A 25,965-nucleotide genomic window follows, 5' to 3' on the forward strand; every position below is an offset into this window, starting at 1 on the left:
CAGAGTGTTGCTCACGGTGCCCTATACAAATCGGGGCCCATGTATCTCAGGAGACGCTTTGATTTCTATGTGCCTCACAGACATCTTCAGTCCATTGGGCAATGCCTTGCTGTTATCCCGCGCTTCCGCCTTGCTAGAACGGGAGGTTGCTCCCTCTCTGTCAAGGCGGCCAAGGCCTGGAATTCCCTGCCTTACAAGCTTCGGACCATTCACGATCTTAGGCTGTTTAAATCGATGCTAGTGTTATTTTCCTCCTATGCTCGAACTTGAGATTCCCCATTGTTCATGACGAGCTCAGCTCGTCATGAGTGTATGGAGGTGTACATCATGACGAGCTGAGCTAGTCATGAGCGTCGAAGGAGTTAAAAAGCAGTTAAAATCCTTGCTTTTTACCTAACCAATCAGCCTCGGCCCTTGCCTCCCTGTCTCCTTTAAACTGACTTTCACGCCGGGACACTTCTGAGTATCCGTGCGTGCTATAAATGTTGGCTAACATAACATAACATACAACGCAGTACACAGACCATGGACTGCAGTTACTAGGATTTACAATGCATTACAACGACCACCGACTGGTGTCAGGCGCCCAATGTCCATAGGGCTCGAAGGGCTTTAGCTCCCCCCCCCTCCCCCCTTGTAGTAAATAACGAAGTGAGGCAAACGTGGGAGTAAGTGTTTTATTCAAAGGTTAACACTCACAGATGCCGTCAGCTGTCAACACTTGAGCCGGGCCGCTATGTCAACATTCCATAGCGAGCGCCGGCTGTCACCAGGGCTGTACCAAGTACCAGGAGGGAAGGAGGGGGGAACACGGGTTAAAGGAAATACCAACTTGCAAGTTTCAACACATCATCCTCCCTATAAGAACTGATAACCTCAGGAGAAAAGAAGCATGTGGAAAGAACAGCATCCCCAGAGAAGTGATGGGGGAAGGGGAAGACCTCCCTGTCCCTACTGTGGGGCTACCTCGGGGAATCTGCCAAGCTGGTAGGCTTCTCCAGCAGGTGGCTATCTCATTTGGTAATGTCTATGCCACGGGGGGTGTTCCTCTGCCTGTCGCTCCTCCTGCCAGGCCTTGTATCTCTACTGGTGTCCACACCCTCAGATCTGGCCTGGTGAGACCTGGTTTCTTCCCCTCCCGCAGGTACTATCCTGTCATTACTCCACAGTCTACCATCCTCCATGACAACTGAGTTCTTGTTTCGTATCTTAATGGTACTAGGGGCATAAAACTTTCCTCCTCCTATTCTCAGTCTCTATGGTTTCTTTACACAGACTCTTTGTCCTTGCTGGAATCCTCTCTCCTTAACTCCCCACTTCTTATCGTACCACTCCTTGTATTTGAGTTGATTAGTTTCGATTCTTCTCTTGACCTCCTGGGGGTTGGTCTCCTCTTCAAGTCTTCTTCCCAGCCAACTTGGTGTGAGTTTTGTGCCGGCTTTTCTTCCCCTCAGTAACCTTGCTCAGACTTCTTCCCAAGTGTCCTTCGTGAGCTAGATCTACTATCTGGTTCCTTAAAGCTTCCGGGGGAATAAGTTTTCCAGATTTCAGTATAAAGTCTCCTTCCACTGACAAATCTTCCCTCACATTCCAGTATGGCTGGATCTCCGTCTCCATGTCCTTACATTTCTTCGGCCACCCCTTGAGTATATGTTCTTTCACTTTTTTCAGTGTTTCGTCTCGCTCCATCTGCGTTTCCCACGTGTTTTTTTCCACTGCTGCTAAACGCAACTCCAGGATAGATTCTCCTTGCTGTTCATCTTCCACTTCTTCCTCTGTCGGAGCTCTCGACAGGAAATCAGCTACCCTGTTTTGTTGTCCCGGTATGTAGGTTACTTTGAAATTGTAGGCTTGCAGACCCACTGCCCACTTAGCTATACGCGGTGTCATGCTGTCCATATCTTTCTTCGTGAACAGTGAGACCAATGGCTTATGGTCCGTCTGCACTTCAAATGGAGTTCCCCAGATGAAGAACTTATAGTGGCAAACTGCCCAATAGACAGCAAGGGCTTCCTTTTCTATGGTTGAATAATTTTTCTCGGAAGCGGTGAGGGTTCTTGATGCGAAGGCGACCACATTGGTTTTGCTCCCTTCTCTTTGCGACAGAGTGGCACCGATACCTCTATTGCTTGCATCCGTCGAGATGATGGTCACACCATTAGGGTCAAATTTTCCGATAAATGGGGCCTCTATAATTGCCTTCTTTATGTCTTTCATGGCCTCTGCTTGCTCTTTGCCCCATTTGAATGCGCTGTCCTTCTTGATCAAATCTCTTAATGGCTGCGACGCCATGGCAAAATCCTTAATGAACTTGGCCATATATTCTGTTAGCCCTAGAAACGACAGTATGTCCTCTTTGCTCATGGGAGTAGGGGCATCTCTTACAGCCCTGACCAGGTCATGTTTAGGCTTGATGCCCTCTTCAGATAGCGTATGTCCTAAGTAGTCTACAGAACTTACTCCCAGCTTGCATTTTGAAGGTTTAGTGGTGAATCCTACCTCTCTCAGTTTTTCCGATACCTCCTTCGCTTTCTCATTGTGTTCTTTTTCACCCTCTCCGTATATCAGTATGTCATCTTGGAAACAGAGTGTGTTTTTACAGTCTTTCAATACATGTTGCATGACTCTTTGGAAGGCCGCGGCCGCTGACGCCAATCCAAATGGCATTCGCAGGAACTTGAAATTTCCAAACGGGGTGGTGAATGCAGTGAGTAACTGAGACTCCGGGTGGAGTTTGATTTGGTAATAGGCGGAGGACAAATCCAGTACACTGAAGTACTTCGCTCCCTTGATTGTGCTCAGCATTTCGCCTATCCTGGGAAGTGGAAATCTGTCCACTAGAATGTTCGCGTTGAGGTCTCTCAGGTCCACACAGAGTCTTATACTGTTTCCTCCATCTTTTGCCGTGATAACAATCGGGGCCAACCAGGCTGAGCTTTCAATCTCCCTGATGACTCCCTGGCTGACCAGTCTCTGAAGTTCCTGCTGGAGGGGTTCTCTCATGCGCAAAGGTATGGATCTGGTTTTGTGCACTACGGGTTCCGCTCCCTCCTTGAGAATGATCCGGTGCATATTGTTCTTGAAGACCCCCAAGTTGTCACTGAACACCTCTTTGAACTCTTCGGTGAGACTACTTGCTATGCCCACGGGGTCAATCAACAACACCTGTTCTTTGTTGTTTGGGTCTAATGTGATCCCTAATTGCTTCTGGTGCCTCCATCCCAGTAGTGTAGAGCCCCTAGAGGATACATACACCTTTCCAACTGTATGTCTATCCTTAAAGGATATTCTCATAGTCAACATGCCCTCTAGTGGGATTTTCCCCTCGTTGTACCCCTTGGGATTAATGTCAGGTGGCATTAACTTCACAGGATGATTGGCAAATTTTTCCTCAAAAACATTTTTATCCACCAGGGTGTAAGGGGAGCATGAGTCTGCGTACATACTAAACATCACACCATCTAGAAACACATCACATTTTGTATACGTGACCTCTTCATCATTTTCCTCATCATTGACTTGGAATATATAAGCTTTCTCCCCTTCTTCCCCTTGTGTGGATTCTTCAACAACATGCACTGCTTTGCCTGGGGTTTTACACACTTTGGAATAATGTCCCCACCTGTTGCACTTCCTGCATTGTACATTTCTAGCAGGACACTTCCAATTACTTTCTAAATGGTTAGGACTGCCACATTTAAAACACACCATTTGACCATCCTTACTGCGAACTGCCTCTTTGTGCTTGTCCCCCAATTTACAGACAGTTTCTTGCTCTGCGCTGGACTTGTTTTCTACCCTCTCCTTGTTTGTTCCCTCATGTGACTTAATTTCCCTAATACACCTCGCGGTATGTTCTAGACCCTTGGCTATGTTAATGGCCTCATCTAAATTGGGGTTTTTAGTTAGCAATTCTTCTTGTGTTTTGGTGTCATTGGTGCATCTCACCAATTGGTCCCTGATAAGTGAGTCAGTGAGTTGCCCAAATTCACAAGTGGCAGACAACCCTCTCAGAGCTGCTATGTAATTACTCACTTTCTCCTCCCTTTTCTGCACCTTCTTGAAGAACTTATGCCTCTCCATTACCACATTAATTTTTTCCTTAAAGTGAGCCCCTAGTTCTCTCAGGGTGCTCTCATATACATTTACACCTTCCTCCACTTCTTCTTGATCATCCTCCACTAACCTCCCTGTTATATCTTCATATATCTTCCTCCCATGTGTACCTAAATTGTGGAGAAGTATATGCTGCTTGCGAATGTTGGTGTAATTGCTCCCTCCTATGGCAATTAGATAAGATTTGAAAATGCCTTCCCACCTCCTCCAAGGAATGACAGATTCCCCTAACTCATTGAGGAAAGGTAGGGGTTGGCTCATACCAGCTCCCGCCATTGCCATACAGTAACCTTACTTCACTCAGTGTAGTCTTTATCTCAGCTTAGATAACACTTAAAATGTTAAAATAGAAAGGAAATTCGCTATTTTGAGGAATGAATAATTATAATACACACTTGAGCCCCCACCTCTGCTCCAAACGTTAATGTGTGAGGTGAAATTAGTATTACCAAGGGCTTGCCAGTCCCCTTTTTACTTCTGCAGATCTAGTTCTCACAACCAATGAGCCTGTGAACCTCCTCCTCCAGGCGGGAACTTCCTGTGTGAACAGCTTCCCCTCAAGGATTAGAGAAGACAGAGAGGGAAAACACGGCACCCTCAGCCTGCCACAACACAGTTAATCCTGCACTCGATGTGGGGTTCAGTCAGCAGCTTAAAGTTCCAGGCGTGAGGAGATCCGGCGAGGCTGTCGTCGTTGCGCCCCCAGGTACCTTCTATAATTTACTCCGCGCGGAAAACACGGCACCCTCAGCGCGCCACAACACTGTTAATCCTGCACTCGATGGGGGGTTCAGTCAGCAGCTTAAAGTTCCGTGCGTGAGGAGATCAGGCGAGGCTATCGTCGTCGCGCCCCCAGGTACCTTCTATAATTTACTCCGCTCCCTTGAATGAAAAACGATCTCGCCACCAGCCCTGAAGCGATGAAATTCCCTCACACGTTTGCTTTCGCTTCCTCGATCTTTGCCTCAGCGCCCCCTGTGCCCGACATGACACCCGACTAAATACAGGCACCGCCGATCACCAGAGCCAGAACGTAACTTTAGGCAAGCGCTAGCGAGGATTATGTGCCCTACACGGCACCCGACTTATTTAAGCACACCCTTGACTGACTCCCTCTGTTATGCAGCGCTGTCCTGTCAGCTCGTCGCGCCTCTTACTTGATTATTCTTTGCCGTCACCAGTCCATAGACTTGTCTTTTAGCATTCTTCCTCTTCACTTCACCGGCTCCGTTCGAAGTTTCCTTTACTTCCTTACTCTCGACAGCAGTCAAATCATCCCAGGGAGACGACATCCACTGTCCCTGGCACAGTGCTCCTAGTCCTCGTCGCCAGAAATGTAGTAAATAACGAAGTGAGGCAAACGTGGGAGTAAGTGTTTTATTCAAAGGTTAACACTCACAGATGTCGTCAGCTGTCAACACTTGAGCCGGGCCGCTATGTCAACATTCCATAGTGAGCGCCGGCTGTCACCAGGGCTGTACCAAGTACCAGGAGGGAAGGAGGGGGGAACACGGGTTAAAGGAAATACCAACTTGCAAGTTACAACACCCCTCCCCATTGTGTGTATCAGCCCGGGCTGAGCCGGCTTCCCGGACACACACACAGAATTCTTGAGTTGCTCTGTGGTGGCTGGTCTGGCGTCTTATCGCAGCCACACTGAGTGTTTCACAGGTCTTTAAAAGACCATTTGCTTGATAACGAGGCTTTGTTGTTTTTTCATCCATTCCTAGAGGCTCTGTGTCTCTACTCTGCCTATTCCTTCCAGTTGCAAATTACTTTTGCTGCCACAGTGTGAGAATGCATTTCCTGAAAAGTAATCTTAGGCTTTGTTTTTTTGGAGTTTTATAAAGCTCCCGAAGGTATTAACCACATGCGTGCGAGTGGAATTCTGCTCGCATGCTCAGATTTTCATAATCCCATTATTCATGACGAGCTGGGCTCGGCATCAGCGTGCGAGGAGGTTACGCCATGACGAGCCCAGCTCGTCATGAGCCTGGAAGGGGTTAAGGCACTTTACATGAGCACCCGTTACATTATACAAGGAAACATTCATTTCTGAATGCACCGGGAGATAAAGCGATTTGTTCAGAATCACAAAGCGGTTGAGCTGGCGCCGCGAGTCGAAACTTGTTTACCAACTCAAAGACAGCAGCTTTGGCAGTTATGACACATCCTTTCTAATTTCAAGACATATTAATTTATCACATATCAAGACATATCAATAGTCTAAAAGTTTGTTGCAGGATCCACAAATTATTTATTTCCTCTGCCTTTGATCAATGCCATAATAGAAATTCTATCTGAGACCCCACTTGCTACCATGGATAATAAACATGCTGAGTTACTCAAGAGTGTCTGGCCTACATTCAGACAACTAGCCCATCGTTCTCAATGCTCACCCTACACTCACAGCGATCACACTGTACGTCCACCGCTCACCATGCACTCACACTGTTCATGCTGCACACATATCAATTACCCTGCACTCATATGACACTCCACTCGCCTGTCATTCTCACTGCTCACTGTGTAATCTCACCACTCACTCTGTACTCAGTCTCAAAACAGCATATCAGTCACCCTGCATTCATTCTTGCCTCTCTGCACTTTCACCAACATCCAAACTCAAATGGGCACAACCCCCACTCTGCACTCAGATCATTCACTCCTCTCTCCCTACCTTCACACGGGTACATCACTCATCCTGCACTTACATAGGCACTCCAGTCACACACACAGCTCACCGCTCACTCAAATGGGCACACCACTCAAACCACTCAAACAGGCACAACACTCACCCTGGACTCACACCACTCACCCTGCACTTCCTTCTCACACTCTGAACTCACACAGGCACACTGCACAGGCTTCACTCACACAGGCACTGCATTCACCCATCACTCCTGCAGCTAACGCTTCTTGCATACAGGCACAATAGTCTGCCAGAACTCACAGGGACACATTAATCACCCTGAACTAACTTCTCTCGCCATACACTCACCAGTCACTCCCACAGCTCATCCTTCACTTTCCCTGCGCACCCTACACTCACACAGGCACACTGGTCACCCAGCATACACACAGGTACATCACTCACTCTGCATTTACCCCTCTCACACCACCAAACCGTGCACTCTTTCCTCTCACTCTGCATACATTCCTCCCGTCCAGCACTCGCATGGACGCTTCTCTCACCTTGCACTCATGTAGCTTGCCCTTCACTCACATTAGCGCACCTTTCACCTTACACTCGCAAAACTCATGCTGCGTTTACTCACACTATTCACAATTACCCAGCACTTACATGAGCACATCTCTTATGCTGCTCACATAGCAACCATTGACACAGCCTCTTGTTGTCTAAAATATGTCTTGTAAGTGAGAGTGCATGCGCAAACAGGGCCTGCTATTTCACTTGCGAAACCTAAACATTACCCAACTGTCATAATTATACACATTTCTACAAATGCAACTGCAGAGTACCAGTACTTTACGCAGAATGAGATACCTAGTCAATTCCATCTGTAACTAAGTGGCTGGTGCAAGAGGGGAGAGCGATGGTGAAAGGAGGAAGATTATGTCTGAGGCTTTGGGGATGCTGAGGGATTGAGGATCAGTTTGAGGCCTGGGGATAAGCTGGGAGCACGTTTTTATTTGGTAAAGGAAGAGGAGAAAGCAGGCAAATGCTGCAGAAGGGGGAAGCAGGCACAAGAGGTTAAGGATGAAGCAACACGACAGAGGCTGTGAGCTTGTGGTGGAATAGAGTGGGGACTTAGGGCAAGAGTACTTTGCAGGTGGGAGAAGTAGCACGGGCTCCAGAGTTCATTTTTAATCCTTCACCTGTGCTCCCTTGGCCTGCATTGAGGGCTGGTGTTTTTGCCCAGTGGAGAACTGTCTGAGGCTGTGCGCACCGACACCAGCTTCTGTAGAACACTTGGGCTAAAGTCCCAACAATATTTCAGCTAAGAGTCTGGAGCTCGTGAAAGCTCACTAAAGCTTCCGCTTTGCATGGGAACACATGCGCCAGCATTAAGATTTTCTGTTTATCTCAGTTTAGACCCGTACAGTTGCTGCTGTTACATAGCGTGACCAAAGGGTTGCAAGTGATGCTGTAGTATTGGTCCTATAGCCCCTTGGATCTGTCACTGTGGTAGGCTGTCCATCTCCGCAAGCTTCCGTGTTTTAGAGGAGTTTGAATGTTTGACAATTATCACTTGAATTCTAACACCGGCTTGCCATGACATAAATCATTATCAAGATGCAGAGGTGTTTTTAACCTTCTCATATTTATTCAAAATCATAGTTTCCTTGTATTTCCTTTCATGCATTTATTACCAATAATCTTAGACAGTTCCTAAATGCACCTATTGTGCCAAGGACTCTCATTGAAATCTTAGTAAAAGATTGACACTGACTCCATGGAGCTTGGTAGCGCACCGTGCACAGTTGAATATGTATTCAAATTTACGAGTAGGTAGTAGGGAAAGCTGAACTGGAGCCAAGATACCTGATGCCTGCCTTGCTTCAGAGGAACCCGCCCTATGTCCTGTAGAGATGGCCTCTTGCCTGAAGAGTACACAGTTGTCAAGAGACCTAAACATGAGACCAGAGATCTGAACAGGGGGGAGGTGACGATGGGTCTCGAGATGACAAGCTCAATGTAAGAGTTCACAGGTAAAAGGGTCTTCTAACCACAGTAACAGGAGTAGCAGTACCGCAGGACATCTGATGCTTTGACTGCACTGTCAAAGGCCTCTGGGCTTTCCCTTGCTGTATGCCTGACACACCTCCATTTCTTCCACCCTCCAAATGATCTTAGACCCCCTCTTTCCCTCTCCAATACTCAATCACAATTCCAACAGTGCTGCACAGTTCACTAGGAAACAAATTATGAAAACAACCACCAGTTACCCCCCTTTAACCTCCTGACCACACAGGACGTCACTAAGGCTGCAAAAGCTTGTAGACCAGCATGATCCCTGGTCGATCCATGTCCTGTTCATATCTGCAAGAATATCCTCATTAATAGCTTTGCAACAAATCTAGCCAAAACTATCAACAACTCCTTGGGTAAAGGTCTTATCTCAGAAGAACTCTCTAAAACAAAGGCCTTCAAACAAGGCCTCCTTCTAACTTTCATACAATAACAAATTGTTTCTAGACCAAAATATTGGAAGCTCAGCGTCAAGACAAATAGCTACATTCATCGAATAAAGTAACCTTCTCTTAGATTACCAACACAGATACTGGTACGGCTGTGGCACAAAAGCAGCACTGATTTTCACATGGGTTGATTTTAACACTGGAATGAATTCAAATGGAGCACCGGCACGCCTATGACTTGGCCTCTCCCTTGCCTTTGATTCTTTCCATCTCTACAGGGACCTAGAATTAAACAAATCTTAAAAAATAACTTTGTATCTGTAGTTAGCTCGACCTCTGCCTTTGAGAATGGCACCTCTGCCAACAATACTCCCTACAGGTCAACTTTTTTGCCAGCTCGTCAACAGCCTGGTGCATTCCCGCTGAATGTGGCTCATTATGCTTACATATGTGAACTGCTCAATGTGGCATGCTAACAATAACTATTGGACATTTTTAGTGTAGAACAGGTGTGCGTGGCAGGGCCTTTGCATGCAGTAATATTACCAACTCATTGGGACACATTTAACTGCGGAACAAGGAATGGTATTTGGGGAATTAAACCTGTGATTTACCAGCTACCTACTCCAACATCACGTGCGGCAACCCACAAAGCAGTTCTTAATTCATAGAATAATAAAGGCCAGGCCGCAAAGATTTGCTCAGGATCCTATGCCCGGAAAGTTCAAATTTCAGGAGAACCGAATACCAAGACTGTCTAGACCTGATTCTACTGTGTGCCACTTCCATGCACCACCAGGCCCTGCCTCACCTTATCTCACTATTGCAGGTTCTTAATCATTTTTGCTTTTTTGCTTTGTCATAATTTTTCAATCTTTCTCTTTTGCCTGATCTCTTTTGTGTTTTTCTCTCTCTTGTTCTGAAAAAAAGTCTGATGAAGAAAAACAGTTGCTTGGCCCCAAAAATTAGTGCAAGTGGGCTCCACCCGCAACCATCGACTCAAATTAGGCAGTGCCATTAAGCCTAATATTTTGAGACCAGGTCACAAGGGCAGCCTCACCCACAAATATTTTTCGACATCCAATCGGGTAAACTAAATTGTGCCTTGAGCCAATAACGGGACAGGAGCAATCTTTATGGACTTGCAATTATAAATATTTCACATGCGAATGGTCCTGCACAGAAGGAAGCGGGGAACTAGCAAATGGGTGTTATCTTGAATAGAATGCTTTAGATTAAAATGTATAAAAGCTGTTTTTTAGTTGCCAGTGCACTCAATCTGTTTTTCAAAGTTCACTGTGAGTAGCCTAGGAACAGTGTCAAAACTTCGAATACATGCTCCTTATAATATCAAGTTTGTCCAACATGTTTAAATTGTCCAGTTTGTCACTATTTTTCTCATATTGGCTAAGAGGATAGCTTTGACCGCACTTCGGGGAATGCTTGTCCTGCCTCATTGCTGGAAGTATTAGCCCCTCCCCCCGAAGTTTAGATCTAGTTGTGCCCCTACATTAGACTGTGGTGATCAGGTTGTACAACTTAGTACAGCTACGCACAGATGGCGGTGCTCAGGGTGTACAGCGCAGTACACTGACCACGGACTGCGGTGATGAGGGTGTACAGCGCAGTACGCCGACCACGAACTGCGGTGATGAGGGTGTACAGCGCAGTACGCCGACCACGGACTGCGGTGATGAGGGTGAACAGCGCACAGTGGCAGCAGCCCACAGTGTCGTTGCTCGGGGGTTAATCTGCTCCCTGCCCCCACTCTGTATTTGCACAGCCTGAGCCTGCTGGGGGTGCGGGGGAAGATTCGATGACTCATCCCTTGAGAACATGGGAACGTTTTATAAGAGTTGCCCTTTTATCTGAAACATCTAAGAATAAGAATGTGCTGTTAAACCCTGATAACACATTGCGCGAGTCTCTGTAATGCTTGGCTTTCAGCCGCTGTCTCAGCCAAGGCACAATCGAGCACAGCCATTCGGATAACAGAACGAAATGTAAAACGACTTCCAAGGAATGGTCCTTGCGCGTCGTCGAAAGACTGGCCTTGAGAATGGGTCGACCACCCATGCCCAATATTTTATTATTTGTGCAACTCTGAGTTACCATCAGGGCTTGAAGACAATTATGGGATATCAAAACATACAGAGAGATTCAAGTACTCTGACACAGCAAAAAGCTACAAGCATTGTCAAAGCAATATATTTCATTGCGCCACTGTTTAGCCAGCAACGTAATCGGCTTTGCCATAGCTCAACTGAACATGTTAAAAATATAGAATACACTGAAACATTGCTTGCTGTACTTTCAAGATGGCCGCAGCTTTACATGACGCAGAGTGTGTCATGTCATCACGAGAATTCCAGCGACATGACTCCAATCTGGCACTATCGCCGTTACCTCAATGCTGTATTGTTATGTACTTTTTGACTATTCTAATACCTTAATATTACCTCTCAGGCTGTTAAACCTGTGCACATTACATGTAAAGCGCTCTGATACCTTCGGGTCTAGCTAGCACTATATAAAACTCAAAAATAAATACACAACACAACGGGAGCGGCTCGTGTCCGGTAAAAGATGCGGGGCAAGGCAGTGGTCGCAGGGGTTGAATAAGGGAAAACGGAGACAAATGAAGAACTTACCTGCCGCCCTCCAGCATCGCGCTCTTCTGCTCCTCTCGACTGCAAGCACAGGCTCCCAGACTTGCCTGCAAGTAATTCTGAAGCTTCTCTCAAGCATGAGAGCAGCTACAGGATTGGCCTGAGCGCTGTAACTTTGCGCTCCCAGACAGACTGGAAGCCGGTGCCATCTGGCACCTGCCGTGCTGTGAGGGACATTAGAAGGGAGGGTGGGAGTGGAGGGATTGGGTGAGCCAAGGTGGGGGGACGCAAGTAATGGAACCATTTTTTTGCTTTTTTTAAAATTTCATGTCATCAGCAGGTGAAGGCTGCACTCTAGCAAATCAAAACCAAGAGTAAACCTGCTATGCTCATTGGGCGACACAGACAGAATAGTGAAGAAAGCCACCAACGAAAAAAAAACAGTGAACTGAGATTGACAAGAAAGCCATCCAATCAGGAGCAAGGACAGACTTTATATAGTACTGTATACAGTGTTGCCTGCAACACACAGATCGAGCTTTCTGTAGTGAGACTGCAAACAAGGAATGTTTTCGGGCCTTTTAAAAGCCACAAAGGTCTGTGTTTTCTTGAGCTCTAGTGGCAAAATGTTCCACAGTCTACGAGCCAAGTAAAACTAGGCACGAGACCTAAAAAGGAGCCTGCACCAGTGTGCGTGCTCCTGACTCCTGGGATGCAGAGATTAAGGTCTGATGAACGCAGAGAACGAGGGGTGTGATGCTAGGGATACTTGGGAAGTTCAGACATAGGCACTGACTGTTGAATCCCTTGTCTGACAAAGTCGATCCTGGCATGCCCGCCATGTGTGATCGAATTTTCAGTGATTTTTGACAATCCTTAGTGCAAAGTTATTTACTTACTGCAAGATCTCCCAGAGGTAGGAGGCCAGGCCAAGATACAAGCTATTAAACTAGCTGAGTCTGGAGAGGATTCATGAGGACACATGGTGGGCTTTGGGCAGAAAAGGAATAGTTTCCTCAGCAAGCGGAGCAGATGCAAGCGAGAGCTGGCACCACACTGCCCTGCTTCGTCAACGAGACCCCTGATGCAGTACATGCCCAGAGACGTGACTTTTGTGGCTGCCCTCTGGGCCACTCCCATGTAGGTGGGCCAGAGGGCAGTGTCCCAGCCATCAGGAGACCATACAACAAATATCTACTCTTCATCAGGTTAACCATTAACCAGAACCACACCGAGTCCAGGTGGGGGAAAGAAATATTTGGCAAATAAATGCAATCTTTACGGAGAAATGTAGGAGTCGTGGCATAGGTGTGAATGTGTCAGGTTCTGTATTCTAGTGTGCAGTCTAACCCCTTGCAAACATGCTGCATCCAGCATGGCAAGGTGTGGGTCACAGAACTGGGAGCTGAGGATACTTACACGGACAAACCTACCGTCGCGCCACGGAAATCCCACCACCACAGTAATTTATAAAAATGTATTTTAAAATGTAGAAATCCATAAAGCAAGCATAAATGTATGATTTGCAAAGAAGCAAAAAGAAAAGTGGTGAAAAATATAAAACATTGATCACAACACTTTCAGTTGCTTCTCTCCAAATGAAGGGTCAACATTGTTTTCCCCTCAACACTGATAGCAAGGCAAAGTGCAGTTTCATAATGCTGCTGTGCGCCTCACACCTAATCTAACCAATATATCCTCGCCCTCCATCCATGCCTACTGGCATCTGGGAATACAACAGCGTGGTGAGCTCTTCCTGCCAGCTCGAGATGAGACTAGCTTGGTTTTCTTGTCAGGAAATGAATTTATCCTTCCTTCCGAATCAACCACTCTCATGCAACTTGGTCATGACCAAGGCTGCAGAAAGAGTTTTTAAATTGTGTTTCACAGAGGCTCGGGCCGCGATCGCATAGACACTGGTTGAAGCGAAGAAAAAGGCTTGACGTCCTGCTAGGAGGGGTGTAAATACTTGTAATGATTGGCCTGCTTTCGGGTATTTTTATAATGATTATAATGTGCACATACCAGCTAGACCCACTCTATGGCACATTCTGTTTTCCCATATCTGCCTTAGAACATACAGTAGTAAGTATGATGTAATTGGTCATGTGCCTAGAATTCTGATCAGCCATGTTCCAAATTAAGGGAATCCTATAACCAAAGGGGAGAGGTCAGTGTGGTTTTTATTCTAGACTTTCTCTCAACCCAGTGGAGAGTGTTCTTGTTTATGTAAAAGGATCACTCCACCCCCTAGAACCTCTAGTGGCGCATTTCATCCTTGGGTCCTCTCCCGAGATACCTAGTATACCCGTGGGGCTCTACGCTGTGAGACAGCGGAGCTCTTTGATTGTACAAAAGGGAGATCTATGTCTAAACTTGCCTGTAGGTCTCCTGCGTCTTATAGACTTTAATAGAGGAAACTTTGGCAAGGTTAAAACAACATGGGATGCAGATGGAAGTTTTTTAATGGATTCGCACACCAACAGGTCTACACGTTTCAGCTATATACAGTAAGGTCAGATGGCCATCTTCAGGACCAATTCTATACACAGACCCCTAATTATTATATATCTGAAACTAAGCACTACATGTTTAGTCAATTAATTAGTGTGTGCATTCAATCTATCACTAGAGTGGGGTACCTTCAATGTCACCCCCAGACTCGTCTGTTTGGTGCCAGAGTGCAAGAGGGTGCCCACAACCAGAACCAAAGCGCTTGATGGAGCTCAGAGTGAGAACAAATATCTCTTGACAGGAGCTCAGCTCTGCACCATTTGCTGTCATTGGGTGAGCATTAGAGTGGGACAGTGGGATCTAGGTGGGACAGTTAGCATTCCACAGCCTTAGTTGTCTCTGCCTGTCCCTGCCCTCCACAATGCCTGCCGGGGAGCTCGTGAAAGCTGGCTCCTGTGTGGAGTCCACAAAGCTTGATGGGGCTTTCCTTGGCCTATCTTGGGCTTAGGAGGCAGAGAGCTACAGGCTGCATTTTAACGACCTAGGACAGTCCCATTTGTGTCTTTTAAGGAAAATTATTGTGGACAGGTGAAAGGGTGTGGTCTTTCCACCTGTCCATATCGCTGACTTTGCTCTGTAGCCATCGCGACAGACATGTGTATCATACAATTGCCCTCCACTCACAAGTTCATTATATTGCACAACAAGTGTAAAGGACACCGGAGGGAGATGGCTCTTTAGAAGTCTTACTCCAGATGTGTGTGCCAATACAGAAAAGTCCTCTTTTACCCTGTTGTTCTAGAGTGCATCTTTTTTTATCTATTTGCATAAATGCATTCAATTAGTAAGCTAGACGAGCTCACTTTTTTTGGGTCTGGCCTAGCATCGTTTCACCAATACGGTATTGGCTGCTTGATATTTCACTCCGCCTCCTATGGAGTACTTCCATGCAGGATTAGGAACTACATTACATCTTGAAAGCACGCTGAGTCATTGCAAATTAAAATCGTACACAGAAAGGAATCATCTTTGCTCTTGTGTGTATATTTCTTTAGTGAGGAAGGTAGGTGTTTTTCATGTTTTATTTCGGACTCAAATCAAAGCCAGACCCATTGGCTTTGCCAAGTCGTGTTCTATGTGTGCGTGGTAAAATAGTAAAGAATGTTAGAAGCACTGTTTTCTCCACTCAAGGATGACTCAGATTCGGCTGAAATTGGCACATGTCCGTTTGCAACAAAAATAGTGCAACGGCGGTTTTCTCCACTCCCTTTTACACAAGCAGCAAAAAAAAAACGGTAAAGCGGCTTTTGCTCCATTTGTGCACTATTATCACCAAGTTCGTGTCATCTCTGCCGACCGCGGCCGTTTCACTGATGCACACTCAACCCACACACTTCTTGATTTCACTCGTCGTTTCCCTTATCGAAAAGTCCCACTAAAGCAGTATTGTATCCTCTGTGCATAGACACCTTCTCTTGCTCTCTCGGAAACAGCAGGCGCTGCTCGGTGAGATTTCACGAAACGACGCCTAGTTTCATGGAGGGAAAAGAAGGCCCTTGTCAGAGGAAAGGCGTCTAACACCTTACAGCGGCAGATGATGTATCCATCTGAAGGCGGCTTACAGTTGTGGCACAATTGCAGAAACTCTGAACGTCTGAAAAGGAATGAATGTCTAGCACACAGACACAGGCTTCTGTGAGTGACTGCTTCTGCAACGCGAGCATCCCTGCACGGTGCAGCTCTGCGCCCATGTGCACGGAGGCTGCAACGTGTTCATGCTGCAAGTTTTTGAAAAGTAAATGACCTAAGACCACAAAAAGGGGTATAGTTAACAAGTTTCAAAGACACAAGAAAGGGTGTATGTGGATTACAAGACCCCAGTGCTTAATTTGTAAAATAATATGTTCCAGGCACCTGACCAGGAGGCCACTGCAGCTGCACCTCTCTTGCCCCTGACATGGTTGCCAATGGCGGTACCAAATCTATTACTAAACACCTCTCTCGCCTGCAAGAGCGACAGTAAAGATTATTCCGGATCCTCAAAGCTAAAGGAATGGTGAGGAGACATGTATTAGTAATTTTTTAAAAGGTATATTGCATTCATAAACTACTGTTCAGTTCCTCTTCAAATTGGATGAGCAGTACCCCATGTGGCAGACTGTCATAAGTGTGGTGTTGACAATTAAGTGCAGGTGCCAAGCACTGGAAACCAATTAAGTGCCGGTGCTGAGCATCGGAAACCACAGGCTCAAATTAAGCACTAAACTAAAGAACGTTTCCTTTAATTAACTGTGCAGCCAGGATGCAAATCCACACATTCTGTTCGAAAGTAAGGAATCCACCCAGCGGGCTGCCAGAAACTGCTAGGCCGGAGGGCAGTGCATGTGGTGGGCAACTTCCAGGAAGCTGGTAAGATATCAACTTTAGACCAATAGAGAAAATTAGGATCTTCAGTACTGGGTTAGAGGAAGTATAGAGGTCCAAAGGCAGGGATTGCAGTCACCCAAAACATAACCTGCATCCATGCGGGAACCTTATCGTCTTCTAACCTTGGTCCTGGCCACTGAATCTTGTCTGACCTGGAACAAACAGAAAATGATGATGAACAATTGAGTTTGTCATACACAGGGTGGCTTTAGTACAAGATTGAGCTTAAGAGAACCCCACTTCTTTTGAATTGAATTGAATTTGAGACTTATATAGCGCAAAACTGCCACCCTACGGGTATCCTGGCGTTTAGAAAGATGAATAGCCACCACAGCAGAGTCGAATTGTCAGTGAAGGAGACTACCGACCCTCCCTTGGAAATATAGCCAAGTTTTCAGGTTCCTCTGAAAACAAGTCAAATAATTGGCCTAAGGTTCTGGGGCAGCTCGTTCCATAAGCACGAGGCAGCCACGCCAAAGGCTCTGCCCCCCCATCCGAGATCTCTTAAATCTAGAAGTTGTAATCAGATTTGCAGTTGAGGAGCGGAGCTGTCTCCAAGGATTATACCAGGTAAATAGCTTCTGCAAGGGGACTGGGCCCTGGCAATGTGCTGCTCTGTAAACAATACAGAGAGATTTAAAACAAACTCTCTCCTTGATAGGAAGCCAGTGAAGATCTCTCAAGGCCACCGTCGTCGATGAGCCAAGCTGTCTGTTCAGCACCAATTTTGCTGCCATGGACTGGAGGCTGTAGTAAATTATTGGATTTGGAACTGCACTCTGTATGCTACAAGCCATGATTTTGCAAGCCCACCATGCTCCTGTACCTGCTGGAAGATGAACCACCCCGTAGTAGGCAATGTGCTGCGTGTAGTTGTATTTATTCACCACTTACACAGCATCCACTACATCCTTAACATCTTTGGCGCTTAAATATTGCGTAATATTGCGAATCAAATATGTGGAACTTTTTTCTAACACCTCAGAAGAATGAAAGACAGAGCTAGTCATGTCTGGACTTCTAACATGCAGGTTAACATGCATATATGTAGCGGCACTCAGCCTCTTGCATTGGCGCACATTTATTTCAAGAGAGCCTCAGGCCTTTGTCCATCGAAGACCCTGTAGCAGTTATATTATGGTAGGTGTAAGCCCACATATGAATGGTGATCAGTATATGGTGCTGTTGGACTGGGATGAGCAGATGCTGCCTTGTTCCATCTAGAAAGCAGATTTCGGTTGCACGCCAGATGGTGGGTTCATCTTCAGACCGCCACTGGGTCTGCCATGTGCTTGGGATTATATGTTTGATAACAGGGGTGTGGCTGGTTGTTTGACTGAAGGTGATAGGTCCTTCTCTGTAAGTGATGGTGCCACTTCAATGTGGGACCACGAGGTAACCATGGTGCTCTTGCACAGAATATTGGTGAACTGGACGTGACGTGCAAGGAGACCACTCCCAGCACTTTGAGGACATTTCAAAGTGCGTCCAGGAGATGTACCCCAGATTTTGGCGCCCATTTGCATGACCTACAAATTCTGGCAGGAAGCGGCAGAAATGAGTGGGGTGATGGGAGTGCATTTGGCCTGGAGTTGAAGGAGGGCAGATACAAAGTAGCGGGAGCCAGAAGGGGAAGAGTTGAGAGGTGGGTCTGGGACAGCCGCCACAGAGGTTTAATCCTAGGTAGTGCTTTTACTGCACTTGTGGGAGACATTTCAGGTGAAAACTCCCTCCCTGGCGGGAAGCCCAAGATGCACTTGACCATCTGTATTTCTTCCACTGGCTTCTCAGCAGTCTGACCAACAAACTTAAAATGAGGCTCTTACTGTTGTATCTAAGTGTGCTTTGTGTGATAGTGTGTATGAACAAACAAATGTATCGGGATGCTCCATGATTGGGGGATTTCAGCCAGAGATGAGCAGATGGGCTCAAACATTTAGAGATGTGGCTTATCCCAGAACACCATGAACGGATCCCCATTTCTGTACCCCCAGTTTTATATAGAAATTATATGTCTTAAGACCGGCAAGTTATTTGTCTAATCACTGTACAGATGGCAATGTAATATGGTATAAATGTGAGAAATGCAAATCGACATCCTGTATCCAAATGCACTTTGATCCTGTTAACTACACATGCCAATAAAAATGGTACACAAAAAAATATAGTGATGTGGCTTATCTATATTTTATTCTCCAAATTGTTATAACAACATTTGAGTTGTGTGTATTTTAATATCTGTTGGGACTGTAGCAAAGAAACCAACATGCTGATCTAGCCGACACGGTTAATTCGGAAGTCAATATTCTGATCAACCAGTCGCTTCGCGAGGCACACGTTCCGCTGGCTTGGAAGCAGGCCCTCTTACTTCCATTACTTAAGAAGCCCACCCTTGACCCCTCGCTTCCCGGTAATTACAGACCCATCTCTCTTTTGCCTAGTTTGGCCAAGGTTTGCGAAAAGGCGGTCACTTTGCAGTTAACCAACTATGTGACGAAGTCGGGCGCGCTACATCCTGTGCAATCGGGGTTCTGGGCCGCCCATAGCAAAGAGTCGGCACTGCTGGAGGTGGTTGAGGCTATTAGGGACTGCTTGGTTGCCGGCGGGAGAGCAGCTCTGGTGATGCTGGATCTCTCTGCGGCATTTGACACGGTTCCCCACTCTCTCCTCCTTAATCGACTTACTGACATCAGCATTGCAGGTACGGCGTGGAGCTGGCTGCAATCCTTTTTGGAGGATAGGTCACAACAAGTCTGGCTCCCCCCGTTTGCTTGTCCCCTCCCCTCTCTCCCCTGGTGTCCAGCAGGGCTCTTCCCTTAGCCCCCTTTTGTTTAACATCTTTGTGACTCCCCTGGTTTACCTGGCGGAGTCACTGGGGGCTAGGGTGATGGCCTATGCGGACGACACGCAGTTATTGTTTACCTGGAGAAGGGGTGAGGACTTGGTCAACACGGCTCAGCGCTGTCTTTCCGCGGTATTTCGCTGGTTGGCCAATGCACAACTCCAGTGCAATGAGGAGAAGTCGGAGGTGCTCCTGTTTAGAGCATTTCTTGCGGGTTTCAGAACCAGACTGTGGCTCCCGGACTTTCCACCCCCACAATCAGACAAGGGCCTTGCAAAAAACTTGAGGGTCTGGTTTGAGGAAAATTTGAATTTTGCGACGCATGTCAAAAAACTTACAGGGACCTGTTTTGGCATACTTAAAACCCTGCGTAAATTCCTCCCCCTTCTGCCTGTGGAGGCCAAAGAAACAGTAGCCCGGGCATTGATCCTTTCTCGGCTGGATTACTCCAACGCGCTCTTAGTGGGATGTCCAGGCTATCTGATAAAAAAATTACAGGTAGTCCAAAATGCGGCTGCTCGTCTCCTTCTGGGTCTTTCTTCCAGGCAGAGCATGCAGGTCCATCTCCGCCACCTTCACTGGCTCCCAGTTGAGGTCCGTTTGAAATTTAAAATGCTGGCCATTGTCCATCGGGCCTTGTATGGATTGGGCCCACTCTATCTGCAGAAGCGCTTTTCTTTCTATATTCCTTCCAGGACTTTGCGGTCCTCGGACCAACTCCTTATCCAGAACCCGCGCTTTTCACGCCATAGGCTAGGTGGCTGCTCTTTCACCCGTAAGGCTGGCCTAGCCTGGAATGAGCTTCCTCTTGCCCTCAGGAGGATTTCGGATCCAATTGTCTTAAAAAAGAACCTAAAAACACTTCTGTTCTGAGCCCATTCTCTTAGAAGCTCTTCCTGTTCAGCTGGCGGTGGGGGTTCAGGGTAGCAGCGCCGGGATACTCTGAGTAGCTGTGCGCTTTAGAAATGCAGTATAACAATGCTTGTAGTGAATAGCACTGTGCTTTTTGTGTTTTCTCATGAATGTTGCTTAAGGTTACAACCCAATGTAAAACCTTTTAAGACTTGAATAGGCATTGCTTTATGCTTAATATTGGAATTTGTCTTGGTATAAAAGCAAATCATCTCCTCAAAGCATTCTTATCATTGCAAGAGCAAACCTTTGGCTCTGATCTGATTGGCTTATATGAGTAACCCTAAAGATAGACGATACAACAAGGCAATTCCTCAAATGACAGCAGCAAACCCAAACCAACCAATGAACCTTTTCCCTACAAATCGACTTCATGTGGGCAATGCTGCGAGTCTTTGGTTACATAAGGCGATACATGAATCTTGTATTGTAGATCAGTCATTATTACTTGGCTGAGAGGAGATTGACATGATCGTGTAGCATTGGAATTGGCCTCTACTTGTGTATACTTGCCTCTCTTCCTGCCCTAATTATCTCTTTGTCTTCTGTTGCAGATTCTTGCTTGGTTTGAAGGTGGAGAAGAGTCCTCAACAGCCTTTGTGGAACCTGTTGTCATCATGTTGATTTTGATAATCAACGCCGTTGTGGGTGTTTGGCAGGTGTGTTACAGCCCGATCTGCACTTATTTCCTGCTTACTGCCACTAATGGTTGACCCAGCCGAACACTGCATACCGCTCTATACCAAAACTGCAGCTCAAGAGATATCCGAATGCTAAGTATTGTTAGTGTTAGAAATTGAGTTGTTGGTCAATTGGGATGTGAGCCCTTGTCAAGCAGCAACCACAATCCTTGCCAAAGTAAGGGACAGGCAAATCCCAAATTAACATGTGCTCACCGCCTGGTAGCTTTGCACAGAGCAGTCAGGCTTAACTAAGAGGGAATGTGTAAATATCTGTGCAACAGTTCAAACAGTAAAAACTCAATAAGATCCCACAACAGGTAAGAAAAAAAGAGCACAAATTAATTTTAAAAATGACCAAAACGACACAAATCCAATCAGAATAACCGGTTTTATGAGTTTTTAAAGAACAAACTGTTAAATAGCACAGAAAAGCATAAAGCTCCAATTGGGGATATCTGGTTGCCTTGGATCGGGTCAAAGTAAAAAGTTCAGGTCAATCGCGATGGAGTGCGGGTCGGATAAAGTATCAGATTAGTTCTGCTGAAGTTTTTCCTTTGTACGATTTGTGCCAAGAATCCCGTTCACGTTGGTGAGGGCCACAGGGAGAAAGGAAAGCGTTGCTGGTGGTGGTCGGTGTGGTGTGAGGAGCAGGCCAGGCTTAATGGCCTGGCAGGTTGGTGCCTCGCATTGGCTGTCCTATTTGGCGATCGATGCTTGCTGTGTGAAAAGGACTGGTGGCAGCTTGTGCTGATTTTCAGTGGGAGTGGCGCATCCGGCGCAAACTGGCCTGTTAGCTGTGCTGAAGACCCCAAAAGCTTGATTTAAGATCAACCTGAGCCACACCATGGGTCCAGGATCTGAGGGGCACTACTTGGGGGACAGAAACTTGCCGAAGACGGGTCCAGGGGTTGCAGGGGAACCTTTTATGTTCATGAGGCTCAGATCAGGAGGCTAGCAGACTAGCCCTCTGAAACACTTTGGAGTCCTGGGTTCAAGATGGGTTGCAGGTCCAGTTCTTCTTCTCCAGGCAAGAAGGCAACAGGTCAGCACAGTACAGGCTATTTAATTGTAAGAGGGGCTGTGCTCAGCTCGCCCCCCCGCTCCCCTCAGCCTGCCGGCAAATGGCCATCCAGGCTCATCTAATCCCTCTGTAGGGTGACTGGGGGGAATTCACAAAATCGAACTGTCAGTTACACCCAATCATGGGACCCAAGTGAGGCTACAAAGTGTATTATAGATAAAAATTGGCATATTCAAAATTGTAATTTAAATTCCAACCTTACCATAAGTTAGGATTTCAAAATCCAATTCCGGAGACACCAAACATGAACCAATTTTCACTTCCCATTTGGAAATTACAATGATAAAATCTAATAAGGCAACTCCAATGTTATCCTATGGGAGAGGTAGGCCTCACAGTAGTGGAAAAACGAACTTGGAAGTGTTTCACTACCAGGACATGTAAAACTTAAAAGTACATGTCCAACCTTTTGATTTCATATTACCATGCCCTATAGGCTACTTAAGTACTACCCTTACCCTGCCCTATAGGCTACTTAAGTACTACCTTCGGGGTGGCTTATATATAATAAAAGGGGAGCTTAAGGTTTGGCAAGGGGTTTAAATGCCAAGTCGACATGGCAATTTGAAACTGCATTCAGGCTGCAATGGCAGACCTAGGGCATGTTTGAAGGTGCTACCTAAGTGGATGGTACAATAGGTGCTGCAGGCACATCCTTGTAACATTTAATTTACAGGTCCTGGGTATATAGTGTACTTCTCTACAAGAGACTTATGAGTAAATGAGATGTGGTAATTAGGTATAAGCCAATTTAACCATGTTTTAAGCAGAGAGCACAGGCACTTTAGCACTGGTTCACAGTGGTGGTAAAATGCCTGCAGTCCTAAGGCCAATAAAAATAAGGTTCAACAAAATGGAGGAGAGGCTAAAAGGTTGGAGAAAGGCCACCTTCAGGCTGACGGGTACAACAGTCTGTATTCATCACAAATGTGTATTCAATCATTTTTTTAAAGTGTGTGATAATACCTCCTAACCTCCTTCAGAAAGTGGATGGAGACCTCGACAGCCAAATGTAAATTTAGTTTCTGTTGCATTTGATATAAAAAAGGCTGAAAGTTTACACACAGACTTGGCCTTTTTCCCACAGGGGTGTGTTCAGTTCCAACTTCCCACGACAGGATGAGTGCTGGAAATGAACTTCTAACAGCAAAGACGAATCTCCAAAATGTGGTCACGGTGATGGCCATAGGAATGGTCTTGTTCCGAAAATAAACTGACAGTTCAGTCCAGCACTATAAGGGTGCAGTGTAGAGTCATCAGCAGTATTTTCATGGGTGTATCGGAGACTCTTCCAAGAAAGCTCTGCCAAGAATGGACTGTTGGCTAGGCTTCCTGTAAACATAATTACTAGGTCTGCCTAAAGAGAGATTTACCTAAATAAAGAAACCTATTGGTAATAAACAAATGATAGTATGTCATCTAGGTAGTGTTTGCGTTTCATCTTTAAGAGATAACAGTAATTATTTTTAAAACAAATTTCTCTTTGTCCAGTCCTTTATAACAGTAGGAGTTCTAGAATGTTCCTTTGTTTGATGATGTCTGCTTGGGCTTTGAGATACACTATGACATCATTGACCGGAAGGCCCCTATGAGAATGAAGTGCTAGCTCTGAAAGAGACTAGGTTCGGGTGCCATCTTACAGGCTTTGAAATAGGGTGTAATATGTAAGTAATACCACACAGGTTACCTGCTCGTGCGGACAGGGCATGTCTGCAGAAATTTTCTTTAAAGACTAAAATATTTGAGAACATTTAAGCAGTTGTGCTTTTCATTATTTGTGTGACGAAACGTTGATGGTAGATGAGCACAATTAGGCGGCTCTAATCTCCCCATTTCCTTACCTTGTGTAACACCGCTTTCCCCGCTCCATCTTTGCTCTTACCCTGCGAATTCAGTGACTATATTGACATCAGATGCATAAGAAATCTCTTACCACAACTATTATCATGCCACATGTGCATATTCCTTCTCTTACACCTACAACCAATATAATAATACTTTTTTATGCAAATATTGTCTTTCACACTCATAATCTTACAAAAACAAATCATAAAAACACTCCCATGTACTTAAGTTGCAAAAGGTTTGCAATATAAACACAAAGTCCGCCATATTGGCCGTCACTAAACCTAACAGAACTATAAGTAAGAATGTAACCTCGACTCCCTGCTTGCAGGAAAGAAACGCCGAGAGTGCCATCGAAGCCTTGAAAGAGTATGAGCCGGAAATGGGCAAAGTGGTCCGTGCCGATCGGAGTGGGGTTCAGCGGATCCGAGCCCGGGATATCGTGCCTGGCGACATTGTAGAAATTGCAGGTACATACCAAAGTGGACAGACATTTTCAATGCATGATTTTTTTGGGGCATTTTAATTGTATTTTAATTATATTGATGGTGATCACTTTAGGGGGCAGCCTATTGCTGATCATGGGCTTTTAATAGGTTTTCCCAATCTCTTTATCCATCTAGCTTTTTCCTGAGATCCTGCTGCTCTTAGGACTTCCCTTACAGTTTCATTCTGCATGCTATCCCTGCAGACCCAGGTCTCTGAGTGCTGGGCTTGTGAGTGTGAAATGCCATAGCTTCCTGAACAGTCCAGTTGTAGTTGTGGTTGATTATCTTAATCAAAAGAGGGAGTGGATAGAGGGTGTGTCCAGCGAGACACAGGGAGTGGATTCAGTCTCCCTTTATCATATTTTATAAACATAAGGAATACACCCACAAGGATTAAAGTGAAACACAATGGACAATCTCACTAGTAATGTGGTTCCTACTTTGGTGGGAAACACATTGTGTTTTTAAAATACCCCTCACACACCAAAAGGGCCCTTGGTGTCATGCTTCATCATAGGGGTCTTCGCACCCCTCTACAGAGCGCGGCGTGCTACTATCCAACGAATACGTGGGAGCACTTGATGTGACCTCTATGTGTAGTGTGTGAGGTGTGTGAGAGAGTGGACGTGAGTGGTAGGGTCAGAGGTGAATGATGAGTGAATGTTAAAAAAATACCTGGCAGGTAGGACTAGAAAGAATTTGAATGAATCTCCTGCTGGTATTGTTAAAAGACGTGAGGCGGAGGATTATGATGTATTAATGTACAAAAAGCCTCCTATGTGTCGGTGTCAACATGTTTCGAAGTTGAATACTTCTTCATCAGGACGGGTACACAGATCCCAACCCTGCTCAGAATCCGACATTAAATACTGTCAACACATAGGAAATGCTATGTGTGTATTTTATTTGAGGTATGCCTAATCAGCTCAATATGGTATGTGGACAAGACAAGATATTGTCTTGATCTCCTTCTGAAAAGATAAGGTAAAAAAAATAACATTTAGCTGGGTAGGTTGATTCTAGATGGGATTATCATGACCTGTAAATGTAAAACATACACTGATCATGCAACCCAAGGTGGGCTAAAACGTCGTGTAGGTTCATGACCATGGTCTGTTTCAGCCTGAACTGGAAAGGAAAATGAACACCAAGCTGGGTCCACATTCTGCAGTTAGGGGTTAAAGAGAAGAGTTCTCCCAATATGATTTGAGGTCCAGAGGAGGGAGAGGAAAAAACAAAGCAAAAAAGTGCCTCTAGTCAGACCTATATATTTTTTCAGTGGTAATCTTCACAAAATCTTTCGAAAAGGATGCTATATGCATGAGGAAGACATTGAATTTATTCAAACATATTATTTTTATTATTTTTTTCTCATTTTTCCATTCATTCTATTTTACTCATAATA

At 45.7% G+C, this 25,965-nt stretch overlaps 1 protein-coding gene across 4 annotated transcripts in view; it reads left to right on the plus strand.

The window, feature by feature from the left end:
* ATP2A3 (ATPase sarcoplasmic/endoplasmic reticulum Ca2+ transporting 3) overlaps window positions 1-25,965 on the plus strand; it is a 504,701-nt gene that overhangs the window by 205,813 nt on the left and 272,923 nt on the right. For all 4 annotated transcript variants that reach the window (XM_086954808.1, XM_086954806.1, XM_086954807.1 and 1 more), the window contains 2 exons: window positions 21,018-21,122; window positions 24,404-24,542. In XM_086954808.1, the coding sequence (XP_086810934.1) occupies window positions 21,081-21,122; window positions 24,404-24,542 (181 nt within the window). In that variant the 5' untranslated portion in view covers window positions 21,018-21,080. The remainder of the gene's footprint in view (window positions 1-21,017; window positions 21,123-24,403; window positions 24,543-25,965) is intronic.

Source organism: Lissotriton vulgaris, chromosome 2_1, assembly GCF_964263255.1.
Source record: "Lissotriton vulgaris chromosome 2_1, aLisVul1.2, whole genome shotgun sequence".
Classification (NCBI taxonomy): domain Eukaryota; kingdom Metazoa; phylum Chordata; class Amphibia; order Caudata; family Salamandridae; genus Lissotriton; species Lissotriton vulgaris.